This window comes from Elgaria multicarinata, chromosome 23 (genome assembly GCF_023053635.1).
Source record: "Elgaria multicarinata webbii isolate HBS135686 ecotype San Diego chromosome 23, rElgMul1.1.pri, whole genome shotgun sequence".
NCBI lineage: Eukaryota > Metazoa > Chordata > Lepidosauria > Squamata > Anguidae > Elgaria > Elgaria multicarinata.
Genome location: NC_086193.1, coordinates 907174 through 929226, shown reverse-complemented (window position 1 = coordinate 929226; position 22053 = coordinate 907174). Strand labels below are relative to the sequence as shown.

The following is a 22053-nucleotide window of genomic DNA, read 5'->3' as shown; positions in this document are numbered from 1 at the left end:
TGGCACCTGCTAAATTCGCTTTATTGTTCAACTGTTAAAGATACAGGAACCCTGTCCTCCTTTTCATATGGTCACCCTATAATAATAATAATATTATGGCAGGGCTCCTGTAACTTTAACAGTTGCACAGAAAAGGGGATTTCAGCAGGTGTCATTTGTAGGCATGCAGCACCTGGTGAAACCCCCTCTTCGTCACAATAGTTAAAGCTGCAGGAGCCCTGCCCTCTTTTGTATCGAGTCATGCTAGTATAGCTCCTGCAACTGTAACTGTTGTGATGAAGAGGGAATTTCACCAGGTGCTGCATGCCTACAAATAACACCTGCTGAAATTCTATGCAACTGTTAAAGATACAGGAGCCTGGTCCTCCTTTCCACAGGGTCACCCTACCCAACTGCTTTGAACCCACAGTTTTCACCGCCAACAGTAACCTATTTCACAGCAATCGCCTGTGAAAGGAAAAAGATGTGTTATTTTTTAAAATAAATAAATAAAATAAACTGGTATCAAGAAAGATGTACCCATGCAGTAATTATGTCCATTTCACTGATGACAACTGTCGGGTATCTTTTTGCTTTTGTTTTGCTTCTTTGATTGCTTTAAACAAATTGCTCCTTTCCTCCTGGTTTTCCGGCATGCTCCAAATTGCAGCCCCAGAATCTCATCGTGTGTGTTCAAGGTTCAAGGCCGGCTCCGAAGAGAAACGTTCCTCACCAAAGCACAGGCTCTTCCTCTTGCTGAGGACAGGAAACCTGGCCCCGGCTGTTTGGGAATGAACAGGAAGGATCTGCCGTCATCCGGGACAGGAAGATATGCCCACCCCACAGTTACCGGACTGGGCCGCTGCTTCGCTCAGGGGCTTTCTGGAGAAACAGAAACAGGAATGGAGAAGGTAGGTGGGATGTGGGGTCCTGAACGCTGGGAACTCATCCTGTCTTGGTGCTGATTTTGCTGAGTCTTCGCCGGAGAGATTTCAGCCCAGGGATGCGGCAGTGCAAGTTTCCAGCCTTGGACAGGGGGACGGGGGGTTGACTAGATGACCTCAAAGGCCCCTTCCGGGTCTAAACTTCTGTGATTCTACACTCGAGGTTGGGAACCAAGGAGTCTGTAAACCAAGGTTTTGAAACAGCCGGGTGTGTTTAACCTGGAGGAGAGAGGATTAAGGGGAGACATGATCACAGGCTTCAAACATCTAGACGCCAGGCGGAAGATGGAGCAGAATTTCTTCTCCGTTGGTCCGGAGGGCAGGACTAGAACTCGTGCTTCGAAAATGCAGGGAGGTAGATTTCAGTTAAACCTCAGGAGAAACTTCCTAACTCTAAGAGCGGTCGTTCTGCAGTGGGACAGGCTGCTTTGGAGATGTTGGTTTCTTCTTTGTTGGAGGACTCGATGGGAATGCCTTATGAGTAGAAACACAGAGGATCGTGCTATAAAAAGGCCGTTGGGGCCCTGGGCTGGCTTATTTACTTATTATTTCTTCATTTTTATTTTATTTCATTTCATTTCTATACTGCCCAATAACCAAAGCTCTCTGGGCGGTTCACAATTGATATAGCATTGATATCCCCCCCCCCTTTGTGCAAGGAACCCGGGGCGGGGGGGCTTTCATAATCCTCATCCAGTCCATTTTATCCTCCCAACAACCCTGTGAGGTAGGCTAGGCTGAGAGTCAGGGGTGGCCCCAAAGGCACCCATGAGTGTCTTGGGTGAGTGGAGACTCGAACCTGGATCTCCCAACTCCTGGTCCACCACCCTAATCATTACACCATACTGTCTCTCTGCTTGCTGTGCACACCTGTGCATGTTTACTCAGGCATAAGTCCCAAAGGGTCTTACTCCCGAGGAAGTGCATGCGTTGTATTGCAGCCGTAGGCCTCCCCAGCTGGGATCAGATTCAAAAGGACACCCACCCACCCCAAAAAATCCATTGTTGCTGCAGGAAAACAGGAAAACGCCTGGCGTGTTCTTGCTTCCTTTAAAATCTGAGCAGCCCTTAAACTGCATTTGAATAATAAAACTGCTCCTGAGCAGGTGGTATCCAGCAAGGGCTCTGTGTGTGTGATGCTGTCCTGGGATAGTGTGGAGTTACCCAGTGAGTGTGTCTGCGGCACACATGTTTGTGGGTCCAGCAGCACTGGTCATTTTTAATTTTTATGATTTCCTTGCCAGAGCTAAATTCTGCCGGTCGTAAGCCTGCAAGGTTTCGGGTCAGGCAGAACGTTTCAACCCGCAGACTGGGAAGGGAGAGCTGTGTCACTTCGAAGCTTGCATGCTCCTTACCCAAACAGAAGCTGTTTTAATGAACTTGAAATGTTGTCACACAAAGGAGGGCCAGGATCTCTTCTCAGTCCTCCCAGAGTGCAGGACACGGAATAATGGGCTCAAGTTAAAGGAAGCCAGATTCCGGCTGGACATTAGGAAAAACTTCCTGACTATTAGAGCAGTATGACAATGGAACCAGTTACCTAGGGAGGTTGTGGGCTCTCCCACGCTAGAGGCCTTCAAGAGGCAGCTGGACAGCCCTCTGTCAGGGATGCTTTAAGGTGGATCCTTGCAATGAGCAGGGGGTTGGACTGGATGGCCTTGGAGGCCCCTTCCAATTCTACTATTCTAGGATTCTATGAATTATACGGTTTGAACCTGGGTGGTTCTCTTCTCTGGAACCAAAATACAGAGAAGACGGACTACTTTGGTGACCTCTAGGCTTCTCGGGTGACATTCGGGGTAAGGCGTGTGCAATATAAATAATACGTTATTTGAAAACCTGAGATGATCATACAATAAAATGAATCGATCCAACAGCTGTACTGGAAGGCAGCAAGACAAATAATAATAAAAAACCTGTCAATTACAGTGTCAGTTACAAAAGTCAAGAAGGAGAGAGGTTACCACAATCCGGCGTTCTCTTGACCTGTCGGATTACAACTCCAATGTTGTCTTGGAGTGATGAGAGTCAATTAAACGAATTAAACCACCAATCCAATTGCCTGGGTAAAAAGGCACGTCTTAACCGGGCACCGAAAAGATCATAGAATCACAGAATAGCAGAGTTGGAAGGGGCCTACAAGGCCATCTAGTCCAACCCCCTGCTCAATGCAGGAATCCCCCCTAAAGCATCCCTGACAGAGGGTTGTCCAGCTGCCTCTTGAAGGCCTCTAGTGTGGGAGAGCCCACCACCTCCCTAGGTCACTGGTTCCATTGTTGTACTGCTCTAACAGTCAGGAAGTTTTTCCTGATCATAGAATCATAGAGTAGCAGAGTTGGAAGGGGCCTCTAAGGCCATCGAGTCCAACCCCCTGCTCAATGCAGGAATCCACCCTAAAGCATCCCTGACAGATGGTTGTCCAGCTGCCTCTTGAAGGCCTCTAGTGTGGGAGAGCCCACCACCTCCCTAGGTCACTGGTTCCATTGTCGTACCGCTCTAACAGTCAGGAAGTTTTTCCTGATCATAGAATCATAGAATAGCAGAGTTGGAAGGGGCCTACAAGGCCATCGAGTCCAACCCCCTGCTCAATGCAGGAATCCACCCTAAAGCATCCCTGACAGATGGCTGTCCACACTTGTAGGCCTCTAGTGTGGGAGAGCCCACAACCTCCCTAGGTAACTGATTCCACCGTCGCACTGCTCTAACAGTCAGGATTGCAAAGTTGAGGGGGTGTCACCACCAAAAAAGCCCTGGACTTTGTAATTACGTGGTGCCTTTCCACTGTAAAAGCTTGTAGGGTGGATCAACTGTTTCCGTGCGTGCCCGTGTTTTTGTGGGGTGTGTGTGAATGTAACATGAGGGGTGCTCTTTTCTGATCCCTGTCATCTCCCCAGGGGGAAGCAGAGCCTGTGGACGGGGGATTCCAGGTGAACGCATCCGATGAGCAGGCAGTCCTGCGTTATGAAGAGCACATCACGGGTCTCCTGGTCACTGTGGCTCAACTCCACGGCAAAATCGAGCACTTGCAGGATCAGAAAGCCAGGTATCGTTGCCTTTGGCTTCTTCGCATCAGAGCCTAAGGATCTCCCAACCTGAGCCTAGCACCCTGCCTCCGACAGTGGTCAGCTGGATGTTTCAGGGAGGTCCAGAAAAGCGCGTCAGGGCAGCTGCCCACTCTGATGTGTTCTCCGTTGTTTGTTTACGCAGCGGTAGACTCCCCCTGTACATGGAGGCTCTACTCAGCTAAGAGCTGTTCAGACAGACCTCTCTGAATTTCTGTAATCCTGGGGTCTCCGACGCAGGACACCTCTCTCAGCTAGTTTCCTGGATTTTAATTTTATTTCTTAAGATTTTAAAAACTATTCTTCTTTTTAAAAAAATTACTGGGAGGCTGTGGCATTCTGCAAAGCAAATGGTTACTCTCCATTATTATTATTATTATTATTATTATTATTATTATTATTATTATTATTAGGTTACTCCCTATTATTATTATTATTATTATTATTATTATTATTATTATTTACATTTAAACACTGCCACATAGCTGAAGTTGTCTGGGCCGTTTACAGTGATTAAAAACAGTGAACAGACCTTTTTATTTTCTCAGTATTTTAACATCTAAATTTAAACTTTGCTGTTTTAATTCTGTATTTTAATGCTATATCAATTTCTGCTGTGTGGTTTTATCCTGGTTGTGCTTTTTATACTGTGTTTTGCATTTGGGTTTTGAGCTTGTTGGATGTCTTCTTATGTTCCTCATGGTTTTAATTTTTGTGAGCCGCCCAGAGAGCTTCGGCTATTGGGCGGTATAAAAATGTAATAAATAAAATCAATAAAAATAAAACATTAAAAACAAATATACAAAATTTAAAACCATAAAAAGCATAAAAACAGACAATATTAATTTAAAAAACAACTATTCTGGGGTTAAGAAAAACACACAACTCAGCATATGCTGTTAAATGCCTTATTTGTGTTCAAAAGAGAGATTCTGTGTTACGGAGTTCCAACCTGCCTTGTACTGCGTTCTTATGCAGGTTAGATTTCTTTCAGTGTTGCCAGTTCTGGGAATTGGGTGATTTGTCCTACTATTTTACAAATAGGGAAGCCTCCCCAACACGGTCCCCCGCCCCTGCCAAGGCAGCCATTTTCAGAGCACGTCCACAGCACCTTAGAATCAGAATCATAGAATAGCAGAGTTGGAAGGGGCCTACAAGGCCATCCAGTCCAACCCCCTGCTTAATGCAGGAATCCACCCTAAAGCATCTCTGACAGATGCTTGTCCAGCTGCCTCTTGAAGGCCTCTAGGGTGGGAGAGCCCACAACCTCCCTAGGTAACTGATTCCACTGTCACACTGCTCTAACAGTCAGGAAGTTTTTCCTGATGTCCAGCTGGAATCTGGCTTCCTTTAACTTGAGCCTGTTATTCCGTGTCCTGCACTCTGGGAGGATTGAGTGCAGGACACCTTATGGTCCTCTTTGCGCTGTCTATAATCGTATTAGCCATTTTTGCTGCTGCGGTCCGCACTCTGGCTTTCCAACTTGAAGAAGCGTCAATGGACAGTAGCGATTCTCGCCAGGTGTGCCGGAAGTAGACTGTGCAAAGCCGAAATTAGACCATTCCTGGAGTCGATGGGAGCAGAGGCATTTGGAGGAGAAAGCCCAACTCTGTCCTATTCTTGGCAGGGACGATGAAGAGTTTTCTGACCTGTGCTCTGAGTACACAGCAAGCCTGCCGAGATGCCCTCCACAGTTTTCAAAGCTAGCGACGATGACCCTGTTGCCGCCGTTACCTCCGGTCCATTCTGAAGAAGGTAAGGAGGGTTTGGAGAACTGGCAGTCCGGCCGTTTTCACCCAATGTTGCTTTTTTATGCCAGGATTTGCACCAAAACAGACCCGCAACTGGTCCTTACAGGACGATCAAAACCTCCACTATAGTAAACAGTGTCCCCAAATTGCAAGCTGAATTCCGTTTATTTATTTGCTGGCTTATTTATCTGCTGGTTTATTTATCTGCTGGCTGGGGCATTCTGGGAGATGCAGTCCAACACATCTGGAGCGTCCCAGGTTGAGGAAGGCTGGTCTTGTTCTTTCTCTTCTCCGCTCCTTCCCTCCGCGTTCTAGGCCGTGCGGATCTATTTCTCGACGTCCACAAGGCCGTCACATCGCTCGAGAACACCGTCTTCTCCCATCGTAGCCGCATCCCCAGCACCGAAGCTGAGGTGGCCGGATACGTCCCAGCAACTGAGGTGGGCAAAGCCATACTACTTTATTCTACAGGTGAGGGGACCCTGCCCTCCCAAACTGGAAGAGTTTTAAGCTAAAATGTGCAGGGTTCTTGTCGTTTTTAATTTTGCACCCACCCTGGAATGGAATCCGCCCCCCGGCTGGCAAAACTTTTCCCAACCTGGCCTGACTCCATCAAGGCTGGGGCGTGAGGGGTGGGAACAGCGCTCTTTTCCAGCCATTGAGCTCCAAGAGGCAGGGATGATTGACAAATCTCGTTTGCGGCTTATGCATATTGTAAAATGATTAGCAATGAATTTAGCACTACCTCTAAATAATAAAGAAACCGAATCACTTGACGCGTGTGCTTCTGCACGCTGGTCCTTCCCGCTTGATTCCCGTTTCGGCTCCAGCGCTGTCGGCATGCACCACCTGAGTCTGTTATTAACAGGATCACACCTGCCCAACGCCGCCGCAAAGGTTATAGCTGCAAATTTGGCTCCGATGGGCCCGGCTGATTGGAAATGAGCGACGTTTGGGTGGGTTTCTTTACCCGTTTCCCAGGGTCCGGAAAAGAGTCTGTGGACGTTCCAAAGGTGCGGAACAGAGCCGTCGCCCACCCCGGGTCAGGCGTCCGACGTGATGGGCCTGGGGTTCCTGACGGATGAGATGAGCGTCTACGAAAGAGAAATCGCCCTGCAGAAAGAGAGGAACGCAGCCCTCCTGGTTGAGCTGGGAGGGAGGGATGAGGTGCTGAGCAGGTCCCAGGTCATGCTCTGTGCTTACCAGGAAGAGAGGGACAAGCTTCAGAGAAAGGTAACATCTGGGGGGAAAGAAACAGCGACCCTTCCCAGTTTATCATATTTTTCCGTATTTAATAATAGAGCCGGAATAAGTTCCAGACACAGACACACAAAGCAGATTCCCCAAATGCCAAAATTCTCCTTGCCCTCGGTAAGATTTGAGATGTGAGGCTGACCTCGCCGTGCATTTTCCGAGGTGCTATAGTCCCGTGATAGAGTAAAGAAAGTAAAGAAAGCATCAGGGATGCTTTAGGGCTGATTCCTGCATTGAGCAGGGGGTTGGACTGGATGGCCTTGTAGGCCCCTTTCAACTCTGCCGTTCTATGATTCTAAGTGTGGTAAAGGCAGCATCTCATCTCTCCGGGTCTTCGTTGGATGCAATAAGAAGGTAAAGAAGCCACACTCCATGTTAGGCATTGTAAGAAAAGGAACTGAGAATAAAACTGCCAGTATCGTACTGCCTTTAAATGAATCGATGGTGCGACCAGACTTAGAATACTGTGTACAGTTCTGGTCACCACACCGAAAAAAGGATATTATGGAGCTGGGAAAAGTGCAGAAAAGGGCAACTCAAATGATCCAGGGCCTGGAGCATCTCCCCTACGGGGGAAGGTTACAACGGCTGGGATTAGTTCAGCTTGGGGAAAAGGAGGCTAAGGGGAGACAGGATAGAGGTGTGCAAAATGACGCCTGGTGTGGAGAATGTGGACAGGGAGACATTTTTCTCAAAATACCAGCACCCAATGGGGGCATCCCATGAAGCTGATGGGATTGTAAGCCTATGCGGCAGGGTCTTGCTATTTACTGTGTAATCTGTACAGCACCATGTACATTGATGGTGCTATATAAATAAATAAATAAATAAATAATAATAATAATAATAATAATAATAATAATAATAATAATAATAATAATAGGGTGGGAGATTCAGGACAGATCAAAAGGAAGTCCTTCTTCACACAGCGCAGAGTTAAACTATGGAACTCACTACCACAAGATGTAGCGATGGCTACCAATTTGGATGGCTTTAAAAGGGGGTTGGATAAATTCTTGGGAGGTGAAGGCTATCCATGGCTACTAGCCCTGATGGTTGGGTGCTACCTCCAGTATCAGAGGTAGTAAGCCTATGTTGTACACCAGTTGCTGGGGAACATGTGTGAGAGGGTGGCCAACCAGCTGCCGACCAGGGACCCACAAGCAGGACATGGTGCAACAGCAGCCTCCCACCCATGTTCCTCAGCAACTGGGGCACACCGGCTTACTGCCTCGGATACTGGAGGCAGCACATAGCCATCAGGGCTAGTAGCCACGGATAGCTTTCTCCTCCAGGAATTTATCATGCACACCTTTTAAAGCCATCCAAATTGGTGGCCATCGCTACATGTTGTGATAGTGAGTTCCAGGGAGCAAGTTCTCCGCGGCGTCTGCTGCTGTTCCTTCTCACCACCGACGTTGTCTGGGCCGGAGCGAGAGGCAGGTGAACAATCAGTTGCGATGGCAAAGAGGGGGAAGAACTCGAGGGTGGTTGTTTCCCCCCCCCCAGTGGGCCCTGCTGGGATGTGGGCCCCTGGCCGCTGCCCGATCATCCCCCCTATGGCCTGATTAGCATCTCCTGGAAATAGCACAGCAGGGCTTTGATTTTGGCGGAGGAAGGTTTGAAGAGGCAGTGACGTTAACGGCAAATGTCCTCCGTGTCTCCGTCCAGGTCAGAGAGCTGCAGGACGCCCTCTCCAAGATGGAGACCCTCGCAGATGCAGACGCCAGCCCCGTTGGGGAACGAGAGCCATGGGGGTTTCAGGTGGATTCCGGCATGCCCTTTTGAGTTTGCACGCTCCTTGGGGCAGGGCGCTTGTCCCCTGGGAAGTGGCCCATACGAAACAAACAAGTGAAAAGAAAGGGGGATTTTTCTGCAATTGCAAACCGTCTCTTTCCCGGTGTTGACACGTTAAAGGAGCAACCAACGGAAAATATGATTTTAATTATTTTCCCTTCCGACGAGGAAGCAGAGAGATTTGGGTCCGTAGGAAGGGTGGGGGAAGAATTCTGTGAAGTCGAGGTGGATTTGAATATGGAGTGAGGACCATGCAAAGGGAGTTGCATTGTGTCCTCCTATTACCCATCATGCCCTGGAAGATGAGAGAGCAAGCAGGGACATTTCGCCATCCCTGCTGAAAGTCTACTTAATTTCTTCCTCTTCCCTCCTCGTTCGTTTTTCCTTTTGTGCCGTGTCTTTTTCGATTGCAACCCAGCAGGCAAGGCGTTCTTTACTGATTGGTTGCAAGCTGTTCCGGGAACCTTATTCTGGCTGAGTAGCGGGATGAAAATAATATTTAAATAATAAATAAATATCTCCCAACACTCTAGGGTGGGTCTGTACCCCTGAACAGTCTCGTTTGCCTCCCCAAATCCACCACCCTCCCTGCAGGATCCCGTGGCGGCAGCCCAGAACGTCGCCCGCTGTTTCCGGAGCACCCTCAGCGGCCACCCTGCCTGCTTCTTCCACCCCCAGCATGGCCCCCCGCCAGCGGAGACCAGGGCAAAAGACATGGAAGCACAAAGCCAACAGCTTCGTGGGTAAGCGGGCACGTCGCTCGTGGGTCGATCGCATCCGACTCTCCCCACGGACATCCCTCCTTGCTTCAAAACGCCCCGGCTTCTTTCTCGGGGTGGGGGCGGCCCGAAATGGTAGGTCTGCTCAATGGGTAGAGGGCTTGCTTTGGGTTTCGATTCCGACCTCTCCGGCTTAAAAAGGCTCTAGGCTAGCAGCTCTTGTCAAACTCTTGCCAGTGTTGATTTCCCGACTTACTAATCTCAATTTATTTGTCAGTTTCTCCATGAAGGCTACATGCCAAACCTTACTTTTTATGTTGTTATGTGATGATGATGTTGATGAATGCCTGCTTCCCCGCCAAGATTCATCGAGAAACTGAGAAGCATCAACCAGCTCCTTTCAGCAACACTGCAGGAATCGAAGAGTGACACAGAACGCATCAGCATTCTTCTCGGGCGCCGTGAATCCGACAACACTGCCCTGCGCCTGGCCGTACAGTACAGGTAAGGGGGCAGCTCAGGTCTGTCCTGGGGCTCAGCGTTGAGGAGTCATTCTGTAGCAGCTCCCCACCTGACAGAGAGTAATGCTTTCTCTCCCTTTTCAATAAAAGGCAGGAAGCGCTGATACTCGTGGCCACGTTTGGGCATCACCCCGAGGCGACCTGAGTTCAAATCCCCTCATTGGGTGGGCCAATCACAATCTCTCTGCCTAACCTACCTCACAGGGTTGTTGTGAGAATGAAAGCAGGGTGTGTCTGTGTACGCTTCCTTAGCCCCTCAGAGAAAAGGTGGGCTGTAAAGGAATTATCTGGAGCGTGTTCAGATCAGGGGTCTGGAAACAAAGCCCTATGAAGAGAGACTGAAAGAACTGGGCAGGTTTAGCCTGGAGAAGAGAAGGCTGAGGGGAGACATGAGAACACTCTTCAAAGACTTCAAAGGTTGTCACACAGAGGAGGGCCAGGATCTCTTCTCGATCCTCCCAGAGTGCAGGACACGGAATAACGGGCTCAAGTGACAGGAAGCCAGATTCCAGCTGAACATCAGGAAAAACTTCCTGACTGTTAGAGCAGTATGACAATGGAATCAGTTGCCTAGGGAGGTTGTGGGCTCTCCCACACTAGAGGCATTCTGGACAACCATCTGTCAGGGATGCTCTAAGAGGATTCCTTCATTCAGCAGGGGGTTGGACTAGATGGCCTTATAGGCCCCTTTCAACTCTACTATTCTATGATTCTGTGATTCTAAACATGAGATGTCCCCCTGAGAAGTGTGTTGAAAATCAGATTTACATCTTACTTAGCTTCATGGATTTATTTATTTTTTAGACCCCACGTTCCCAAATGGATTTTTCAAAGCGACGTCCGTTTTAAGATGGACACGATACAATGCAAAAATCGTGTGAGGGTTTGAAATCATGAACAAACAAAGAACCCCATTGACCAATAGAAGCCGCCCCAAATAAGTGGCTGTGTTGGTCCGTGTGGGGCAGGGGGGACCCCAAAGCCACGGCTGTGTTCGGACCGATTGAAATGTCGCAAAATGTGGAGCGAAATTTTGGTTTTTCTAGGAGTCTTTCTCAGGCGTGGATGTCAAGCAAAGAGTGGAGTGGCTGAAATAATAATAATGATAATGATGATGATGATAATAATGCTGATAATAATGATAATGATAATGATGATGATAATAATGATGATAATGATAATAATGATAATGATAATGGTGATGATAATAATAATAATGATGATAATAATAATGATTTGGCCAAAGGTTGTGGTTTGGGGGGCGGGGTGGGGGTGCACGGAAACCCTCTGGATGGTATTTGGCTGCTGAATTTCCCCTTTTTCTTCTTTTTCTGATATCCATCAGTGAGCGTTGCTTGGAAGCGTACGAGGTTCTGTTTTCTCTGACCACGGCAAGGCTGCACCCTTCCACGGAGGCAGCGGATGAGGAAGGAAATGGAACCCACACAGGTGAGTCTGTGCAGGTGCCGGGGACGCGGTTTCATCTGCACAAACATACATTAGATCCAACTTCCAATAGACACTGCTGCAACGATGTTGACGATGATGACGATGATGCACATTTTATTGATTGATTTAAAACCGTTTGACGCCACTGCTTGGCCGGAAAGGCTCCCAGATCAGTTTACAGGTCAATTAAAAATGAGTCGTTCCCCTACCTCTCTGGCTTTCGAACCTAAAAAGGCTCGATAGAAAAGGAAAAGCGACGGGGCGGGAGAAGGAAAAGAGAAGACCCGGGCGCTAATTCTGCAAACGGTTTATCTCGCTGTTGCAGTTCCGCCTTGCGGACATGGATCTGTTTTGGGGAGGTGTGGGATAGAAGTGGTAGAAATTGGTCACTCAATCCATCCATCCATCCATCATGTGGTTGGGCCGGTCCCTCCTGCTCTTGCCGCAAGACAATTTGCTGAGTCCGTTGGGGGATTATGGGTATTGATGATGGATTTTGGGGGTTCAGCCAAGTGAGCGCTCCATGAGGGAGTGAGGCTGGGACTGCCGCCTTGGTGCCCCCCACAAAAGCCACTGCCGTCAGCGGTTCAAGACTCACTCCAGGATTGACAGAATATTTATCCATCACTCACGAAAACGCTGTAGCTCCTTCCTTTCTTGGCCTGGAGTTGTGGATGTTTTTTTGGGGGGGAGGGCTTTGTGCAACTCCCTCTTCCATGTCCTGACATATCAGCTGACCTCTTGCTCCCCGTTTTAGGAGAGTCCAGCGACTCACACCGCAAGATGAAATTAGCAGCCGTGGACCAAGCTTACAGGTCTTCACAAGACCATGGTGCAGACGGCGAGGTGCAGAGGTACGTACTGGAGTGGGGGTGGGGTCAGGGGGTGGGTGGATGCCCCCAGCCCAAGAACTGAAGTGAGCGAGAGGCCAAGCAAAATCGGGGTTGAAGCGGGATCGAATCCTGAGGAAGGGGGGACAGGCCGTATCTCGGAGGTAGGGCCCCTGCTTTCCATTCAAAAATTGCCAGCATCTCCAGGTATGCAGGGCCACAAAGGACCCCCGTCTGAGACCCTGGAGAGACCCGGCCAGCTTCCTGTGTCCTTTTTTAAGTTGCCCGTTGGAACAGAACTATGAGGACTAGATGCTTGCTGCAGCATTAGGGGATAGATCCTGGATCCGTGGTAGAGCGTGCACAGTTTGCACACAAAAGTTTTTTGTTCCAGTCGCCACCATCTCCACGTTGTGCTAGGAAAGACCTCCGTGCGAAACATCAGAGAGCTGCTGCCGGTCAGTGCAAACGACACAGGGCTCACCAGATCACGGGTCTGACTTGGCGCAAGGTAGTTTCGAAGGGCCGCAGAAAGGTCCGTCCGAAGGCCGAGTGTTGCCGGCTGGGAAATTCAGCCCAAATCGGGTCGGAATGAAAAGAAGAGCTGGTCGGAACGGCTTTCCGGTAGAGCTAGTTGCTGACCAAGGCAAATATTGGCAACACTGGGCCAACTGGAGCCGCTGTGATGCCCAACTGGCCGTCAAAACTCCACTCTCGTTGCAGCTCCCCGGAGCCCTGGGGTCTGGAGGACGACAAAAGGACAGTGCTACGGGAGCACATTGGGCGCCTGCGGGCAGAGCAGGCCTCCGTGAAGCTCCCCGCCCAGCGGCCACCTGCTGGGCCCGACTCCGTCGCCGCCAGGATCAACGCAGGGATCGGGGCCAAAGTGGCGGAGGTGCACCGAGCCTTGCGGGACAATCTCCCGGCTGAGGCCGCGCGACCCAAGATGGAGAAGGCGCATCTGCTGCGAGAATTACAGGCGGCCAGGGTGAGCCAGATTTGGGCTGAGGGTGTTTCCTCCTATTTCTTTGCAACAAAATTTTGCACTCCTGTTAAGCGTGCCAGCCATGACCTCTCACAGGGTATGCCATTACGGAAAGTTTTCCATGGACTCCAGTGATTGCATACTCTCCTCGTTGCTCTGGTTTTCTTGTTTCTCCCACCCTTTCTAACTTTTTGTTTGTCCTTCTACTAACCTTGGGGTCCCCCCAAAATTCCCAAAGAGGTCTGACCACGGGGGCCTCCAGTTTCGCTGTACCAAATTCTCCTTCCGATCGGATCCCAGGAGGCCTTGGCGGACTTAAACACCCGGTTGCACCTGACGGAGAAGGAGAAGCAAGGCCTTGAACTCTGGACTTACACTTACCGGGCTCAGGAAGCCGTTTGCTTGCTGACGATCCGGATCCTGCAAGGGGAGCGCGATGAACTTCGGGGGCAGAAAGCCCCCTCCTCCGAAAGCAGCAGCAGCAGCAGTGACAGCAGTTCAGGGGTGAGGTTCACAATGCGTCCCACTCCGGTTGACTACGGATAGATTTCTCAACCACCTGGTCTTGTTTTCACAGTGGAATTGCAGCCTAAAAAACAGTTCCATTTTTAAATTATTATTATTTCCAGGTTGTGTGCAGAGCCTGGCACATGTGCGGCTGTTTCAGTCTCCCCCCTGTCATTATGTAGACACATTGACAAAACCTTGGGAGAAGAGAATTTTTTTAAAAAAGGAAATTTTTGGTTTGATCACCTCAAGATTCACCTTTCTGCAGAGTTTTGCTCAAATTCTTGCACCTTGACAAAACGCTGCAAAAAAGAAAAGAAAGGAAATTGAGATTCTTCTGAGCAGAGCTTCGCCACTGCGCATGCATGCGGGTGCGCATTGACTGAGCACTGCCTGCCCCCCCACAAAAAAATAGATCTGGGGGGAATCATACGCAGTCTTTTTTTTTTGCAGATTTGGTCTAGGGTGACCATATGACTGGATTTGCCCGGATTTGCCCGGGTTTTTGATGACAAATCCGGGCGGAGGAGGGGAAATCTGGATTTTTTCCCCAAAGAGCAGCTCTAATGGGAATTAACAAAAATGCTTATAACTCTGTCATTTTTTAAGATAAAGTCATGAAACTTGGCATGATGGTAGCTCTTAGGAAGGGCCCCGTTCATCCATTGATTTTTTAAAGATTTTTTTTAAAGATTGAGGTTTTAAAATTATTATTTTTAAAATCGTCATTTTTAAATATAAAGAGATGAAAGTTAGCACCATGATAGCTTTTAGGTAGAGCTTTAGCCATACCAAATTTGAAACAGATCTGTTCATCCATTGATTTTTAGGAATTTTTTAAAATTTAAGGATATTTTTTTTTAAAAAAAATGTTATTTTTAAAGATAAAGAGATGAAACTTGGCACCATGATTGCTCTTAACAAGGACTTTAGCTACACCAAGTTTGAAACAGATCTGTCCAATCATTGAGTTTTAGGATTTTTTTTTTTAAAGTTTGAAGTTTTAAAATTATTTTTAAAAAATAATTTTAACATGGCGACCATGTTGTCCTCCTTTTTGGTTTCCAAAATATGGTCACCCTAGTCAGGGCAGATTTGGGTGTTGCTAACATCGAGGGGAGAAAGTTGTGAATGAACTTGAGAAATGGAACGCGATAACCCTCTGAAGGATTATTTTCTTTAGAAATGCTTCCCGTTCAACTGGAATATCAGGAAGGTTGGAATGCGGAGCAAAAGGCAGAGGAAACCCCCTGGCAAGAGGTTCAAAAGGGTTCTGTGACGTGGGGTGGGATTTGTTGTCTTAGAAAGTAACGCTGAAAGCTCTCCTGAGCATGTCTGAAACCGTTCTTAGGACCGTAGCCACAGAAGGAGGCAAGTCGCTTGCCTGCTGATGGGTCTCCTTTGCTCTTTTTCTCTCCTGTAATGCATAGGAGTATGCGCCCATCCGCCATTCCAAACGGGCCACTTTGGGTTCTTCTGAGGATGTTGGCGGAAGGCGGCCCACTGCAGACCCTGAGGTCCAGAGGCACGAACTTCTGGACACTCTGGCTCGGTAAGGGATAGAATCCTAGAATCCTAGAATCGTAGAGTTGGAAGGGGTCTCTGAGGCCATCAAGTCCAACCCCCCGCTCAATGCAGGAATCCACCTTCAAGCATCCCTGACAGATGGCTGTCCAGCTGCCTCTAGTGTGGGAGAGCCCACCACATCCTTAGGTCACTGGTTCCACTGTCGTACTGCTCTAACAGTCAGGAAGTTTTTCCCGATGTCCAGCCAGAATCTGGCTTCCTGTCACTTGAGCCCATGATTCTGTGTCCTGTACCCTGGGAGGATCGAGAAGAGATCCTGGCCCTCCTCTGAGTGACAACCTTTCAATCACTTGAAGAGTGCTCTCATGTCTCCCCTCCATCTTCTCTTCTCCAGGCTAAACCTGCCCAGTTCTTTCAGTCTCTCTTCATAGGGCTTTGTTTCCAGACCCCTGATCATCCTCGTTGCCCTCCTCTGAACATGCTTGTCTGCATCCTTCTTGATAGTTAGGATTGCCCACCGGTGCTGCTCAGCTGTGCCGTGACCTAGTCCAGAAGGCAAATTTCTCCATCCCTCAACACTTAAGGCATGTCGGGTGACAAAGCGAGTGTCACGTTCACGAAAGGTTCTCCTCCAGCCTGGAATGTCTCCTAAATGTTGTTACGAGCTGGGCGAGAACTTTCTAAAAAGAAAGGCCTTTTCCTGATCACTAGCTAAAAAATAATTTTTTAAAAAAGGCTCATTCTGAGCCAATGGGGTTATTCCATACCTGGAGAAATCCTTTCAAGGTATATCTGAGTAATAGAGGCACCTGCTTTGGATGCAGATAGGTAGGCCTGTCTGGAGGGATTGCTTGGCTAGATGGACCCAGGGTCTGACTCAGTATTCAACTTGATTTGTGCCTCTCCTTCGATTTCCGTGCGTGAACGCTGATGGGGAAATCGTGCAAATCGAACGGCATTAAATGGGAAGATTGCACCCAAGACGCGAGTGTTTTTTCAAAATTGCACAACTTCCCCCCATGGCTTGAAGCCTGAAACGGCGCATTTCGGGGGCTGCTTTTTCTATGACGTCGGAGTGCATGGCTGAGAATTTGCAAGGGTTTTCGGAGAATGTGTTGTTCCGTCCGAGGTGTGCGCCTGTTTTGCGAACCCGCAGTAAATTCTCCTCCCTCCCTCTTCCGTTCTACTTCGGTGTCTGCTGCAGAAACAAGGAGTTGAAGGACCGGATCCGCTCCCTTCTCGTCGACTTGGAGGAGAGAAGCCAAGACAGCAGGGCTCAGGAGGCGCAGCAGGGAGAACTCACAAGGGACTTTTTCAAAGCGCACAGGTAACTTTGGGGAGACGTCCCCCCTCCGTGCTGAAATGCCCTGTTGCCCTCTGAGCCCTGAATGGCCGGGAGACGACGGAGACCTGATTTGAGCAAAGAAGTTTGGCCTGATACTCTTGTAAACGGCGAGATATATTCCTGGCAGACTGAGGGCGCTGGGTTGGACCAACTGTTTGGTTTGGTCCAGCGAGGCGCTCCTGTTGTTAGCAAATGCAGGACTCAGTCAACTTTTTTTGGCCAGGTATCTGGACACCTGTGCTTTGAGATCTTCTGGGGAAGCCCTTCTTTCAGTCCTACCACTATCACAGGCATCTCTAGTGGGAACACGGGAGAAGTCCTTCTCGGTGGCTGCTCTAGTGCTCTGGAACTCTCTTCCCGGGGAAGCTAGACCGGCTCCCTCCTTGATGGCCTTTCAGAAGCAGGCAAAAACTTGTTCCTTCCAGCAGGCCTTTGGAGAGTAATCTGGTCCTCCGTCTATGTTAAGGACTTGTAAAATTGTCATGTATTTTAAACGTTTAATGTTTTAATATTGTGTTGTTGTTCTTTTAAAAAATGTACATTTCTTTTCCTAGGTTTTAAAATGTATGTTTTAAATTTTGTAAGGCTGCCTTGAGGCCCAGTATTGGGCAAAAGGCGGGATACAATTATTATTATTATTATTATTATTATTATTATTATTATTATTATTATTAATGGCCCTGTTTCTGTCCTGAACAGATGTGTATGTATGTATTATTGCATTTATATCCCGCCTTTTTCCTCCAAGGAACCCCACATAATTCTCCTCCTCTCCATTTTATCCTCACAACAACAACCCTGTGAGGTGGGTTGGGCTGAGAGTCTGGGACTGGGACAAAGTTATTATTATTATTATTATTTATTTATATAGCACCATCGATGTACATGGTGCTGCACAGACCACACAGTAAATAGCAAGACCCTGCCGCATAGGCTTACAATCTAATAAAGTCACCCAGAGGGTCTCCATGGCTGAGCGGGGATTAGAACCCGGATCTCCCGACTCCCATTCCAATGCTCTAACCACTACGCCACCTGTGCTTTTCTCTCCCTGCAGTGCCTTGGTCCTCGCCTACCGGAGCGCACGCAAGAAACAGGAGATGCAGCTGCAGCAGCTGCAGACGCAGATGGGCCTGATGCACCAACGCCAGGCTGGACAGTTGCGGTCGCTGATGCAAACCCTCCAGCGCTTGGAGGGCAGGGCGAGTGGCGAGGCTTAGGGCGAGCCTTGCAAGGGGGCTGCAACCCGCTGGCCTGCCCCAAATCAGCTGACAGAGCCCCAGTCGCCTTGCTTAGGGGTGGGCCTCATTTTCTAACGCCCCCAAACGCCCAGAGTGTTTTGCACGTGAAATAATGGAATCGTCTTAAACTTTATTGTATTTTTTATTTTTTGCGCATGACGTTTTAGAGCAGCCTTCCTCAACCTGGGGCGCTCCAGATGTGTTGGACTACAAATAAGTTAGCGGTTCTCAACCTGTGGGTCGCGACCCCTTTGGGGGGGTCGAACGACCCTTTCACAGGGGTCGCCTAAGACCATCGGAAAACACATATTTCCGATGGTCTTAGGAACCAGATATTTACATTACGGTTCATAACAGTAGCAAAATTACAGTTATGAAGTAGCAACGAAAATAATTTTATGGTTGGGGGTCACCACAACATGAGGAACTGTATTAAAGGGTCGCGGCATTGGGAAGGTTGAGAACCACTGCTATAAGTGGGCCTGATCCCAGGCTGGAAAACCTTTTCCTCCATTCCGAGGGCACATCCTGGGAGCAGGATCAATTTAGATCTAGCGGATCCAGTTCTCCCCGGAACATCTGTCCCCGATGCCCACCTGGAACGCTGCCTTTCCCCCTCTTTGTGCCATCTGACGTGAAGGAAGCATGAGCTGTGGACGGACGTGGGAGGTTTCCAAGGGTGGATCTGCCCCGCCAGCCACGGAGAGGGAGTGCCACGAAATCCACAAGGCCACGGCCTAGAATTGCATGTCTTGCCTTACAACCTCCTGCCTGTTTACTCAGAGGTACATCCCTCGGTGCTCACCAGGGGCTTCCTCTCCGTGCCTCCGAGGGCGGCCCCGCTTCACCTCCCCAAACAATTCAATAAAAACGTTTGAGGGGGCCTAGAGTAGCATCCGTTGTCAGTCCTGCACAGAGTAGACCCATTGCAATGAATAGGAGTGAAGTTAGTCAAGAGTAACTTCAGTCTCGTTCATTTCAGCGGGTCTACTCTGTGTTGGACTAACATTGGATTAGTCCTATGCTTTCACATCCTCCCGCTTTCACTCGTGGATCCAAACACACTCGATCCATTTCCGTTAACGATGCCAAATACAAAGAAAACCGACTCCCACTTTTGCTAGATGCTGTGGGATATGTTTTCTGCTTGCGGTCCAGAGTGTGGTGCTGTCTGTGCTATTTCGTTTCAAATTCAGCCTTTTATTTTTTTAAAAAAAGGAGGAAAATGTGAAAAGCATTCACACATTTTGTGGATTTCAGAAAGGATTCAACAAATCGGTGGAGGACAGCAGGGCTACTAACAACCACTAGAGGGCGCCTTTGCACAAAGCCTATCAAGCCCAGTATGCTGTTACTGACAGAGGACAGCCGGGTGCTTCCCTCCACCCATTGGTTACTTCTCCTCCCTCCAGCGTGAGATATTTAGAGATAGACTGGGCCTGGACAGGGAGACTCAATTAATTTTCTCCTTGAAAGCTAACAGGGCCCGTCCATTGATGGATCCATGCAGTAAAGCACAATCCTAGACGTGTCTACTCAGGAGCAAGTAATTCGGGTAGGAATGCAGCCCCCTAGTTGGTATGGATCTGGGTCATGTAACAGTCCTGGAAATAAGACCAGTCCTCTACCAGACTGAAGAGGGCATTGACTTTAACAGCAGAAAGGAGCAAACTTTTTGATTTGTGGGGAGGTCACAAACAAGAATAGCCTCCCCCCAAGTAGATGTGCTGGGACTACAACCCCCATTATCCATGTGATGGGACTTGAAGTCCTGACACATCTGGCAGAATCCAGGTTGGAGGAGGCCGAACGAAGCCCATTCAGATTTTTTTAAAAAATGGTCTGTATAGATTTGGGCCGAAGGGGAAAATCACCAGAGTAGATGGGGATTTAATTTTATATCCCCCTTTCTTTCCTCTTGCAAGGAACTCAAGGTGGCTTACACGGCCGTCGTCCTCTCCATTTTACCCTCACAACAACCCTGCGAGGTAGATTTGCCTAAGAGTCTGGCCCAAAGTCAATCGAAGAGGTCCAGGGCCGTGTCGAGACTTGAACCTGGATCTCCCCAGCCCAACATGGTAACCGCTATAGTTTTCTATATCCTTCGTTCCTTTAGGTGAGCAGGAAGTGTTGGCTGACGTCCATCAGTATTAGTATTAGCATTAATATTATCATCATTATATTTTTAAACATCCATTGAGAAATATGCATGTATAAAAATATAGAGTGTGACAAAAGGGAAATCAAAGAAATAAGTGTGCCACATCCTTAGTTGCACAGTCTGGTTTCCTGAGAGTTGACCCATTTCTAAACCCGACACGCAGCCTCCGTGAGAGCAGCCATCCGTCTGTTTCTCGGCTTGCCTTGTGTGCCATATTTTTCGCCCTTCTTCCCTCGCACAGCTAGACACACACACACCCTTTATCTGAGAAATCGGACAATCCCCCCACCTCTGTTTGCATTTCTTTTCCACCCCTGTCAGCCAGATCAAAGGTGAAAGCCTGAGGACTGAGAAATATTCGTTGGACAACAGAGTCGGTGACCCCCACAAAGAGGCCGGACTCCCGGCTGCCTATGAGACCCAGAAATCACGGCCCCCTGTCTCTCCTCCTCCGCCGCCCTGCTAGATTCCCCCTGCAGAGTTGATTTATTTTCGGTTAATTAAAATAGTGCGCGCACCCAAATATAGAGGGAAAAGGTCGAGGCAGACAGCGCTGAACAGGAAGGTCAAGCCAACTCTAAGAGGGAGGAAAAGGAAAAATGGCAAAGCAAGCACGACGCATGGGAATAGATGGGCTCCTTTTGAGAGGAATGTTTCAAATGTTAAAACATCGAGAAATGACCCAGTTGCAACCCTCTGGTTTCAGATTTTGGAGGAAAGCAACGGGGCAGTTCAGCCATGTTGGCATTTCCTGGGTTTTTATTGTTTTGCAGGGAGGGGGGAAGCATTCAGTCCGCAATTTTAAAAACACACACCAAAACGACGCTGTCGGATGAGGGACGACATTCCATGGTAACTCCTTGAATGTGTCAAGGTGTCAAAAGCAGATGGCTGGGACGTCTTTCCATGCAAAGCGTACGGCACACACGGAGCAATAACATGGAAGAAACGCACCCTTTCAGCCTAAACACAACAAGGGGAATGCATGATAAATCAGCAGACACGGTGTAGTGGAATGAGGGGGGTGGGATGCAGCTCCAGGATTTTTTTCAGAGCAGGGTAATTGATGGTGAGGTGATAATGAGGCTTTCAAGTTTCACGCTTGCTTGTGACCAATTAGCGTAGAGGAAGCCAGAGAAGGTGGGTAAGAATCAAGCAGAAACTGGAAAGTGCTTTTCTTTGATGGAGCTCTGATGTTAGCAATTGGAATAGAGATGCTTCTTTATTCATTCATTCCATTTCTCTGTCTCCCAATAGGCAAACTCCGCTGGGCAGTTTGCAAAGATTCAAACCTTAAAAAATAAGGTTCCAGTCCTCATGCTTTTGTATCATTCATTCATTAATGTATATAATGAAGGAGTCAAACCTTTGGTTTGCCTCACACAGGCGGGCAGCCGTTTTCCAGCGTTTTTGATGTGCTGTGATCTGTTATTCTTTTAAAAAAAGAATAAAGGATGGTCCGTTCACTAAAAGCAAATTAAGGCTCTAGTACTCATTGTTTTGAATAGAGGGCTGATGTCAAAGGTAGCACCCAAAGCTGCCTTCTGCCCCGTCAGCCCTCCGGCCAAGCTAGCTCAGTCCAGACCCCTCTCTTTTTGTCTTTTTCTCCCCCCACTGCCCCCTGGGGGGCCTGGGGGTTGTCTTAACGCTGCCGGCCAGCCTCAAGTGCCGTTTCTCATCCGTTCTGCATCCGCCTCATTAAAGAAGTCAATATGTTGGTCTCAGCAAGTCTCTCTTGGGGAAGATGTTATGACAAAGATGTCGAGCGGAGGAGCACGCTCTGAAGGGAAGGCACGCGTTCTGACATGACTTCCAAAGCCGCCTGGGATCATCACCATCATAGAGTTGAAAGGGGCCATTTTGGCCAATGAGTCTGTGCAGGAATCCAGTTTCAACAGACCTCCGGCGATGGAGAAGCCGTCCCCTCCTGAGGCAGTTGGTTCCGCTGTCTCACTTCTCTGGCTGTTAGGACGTTTTTTCT

The 22053-nt window shown here is 48.6% G+C and overlaps 2 protein-coding genes across 2 annotated transcripts in view; one reads left to right on the top strand and one right to left on the bottom strand.

Moving 5' to 3' along the window:
* The window catches only part of LOC134413087 (BRISC and BRCA1-A complex member 1-like), a 165024-nt gene that overhangs the window by 10972 nt on the left and 131999 nt on the right, over positions 1 to 22053 (bottom strand). The gene's annotated exons all lie outside the window — the stretch shown is intronic.
* USHBP1 (USH1 protein network component harmonin binding protein 1) lies at positions 825 to 17946 on the top strand. The gene is made up of 15 exons (XM_063147102.1): positions 825 to 890; positions 3818 to 3966; positions 5613 to 5740; positions 6052 to 6176; positions 6718 to 6969; positions 8662 to 8754; positions 9382 to 9530; positions 9870 to 10010; positions 11373 to 11476; positions 12234 to 12330; positions 13030 to 13294; positions 13592 to 13795; positions 15229 to 15350; positions 16530 to 16652; positions 17728 to 17946. Exons 1-15 carry the CDS (start codon positions 882 to 884, stop codon positions 17888 to 17890), a joined length of 2124 nt encoding a protein of 707 aa, XP_063003172.1. The 5' UTR covers positions 825 to 881; the 3' UTR covers positions 17891 to 17946.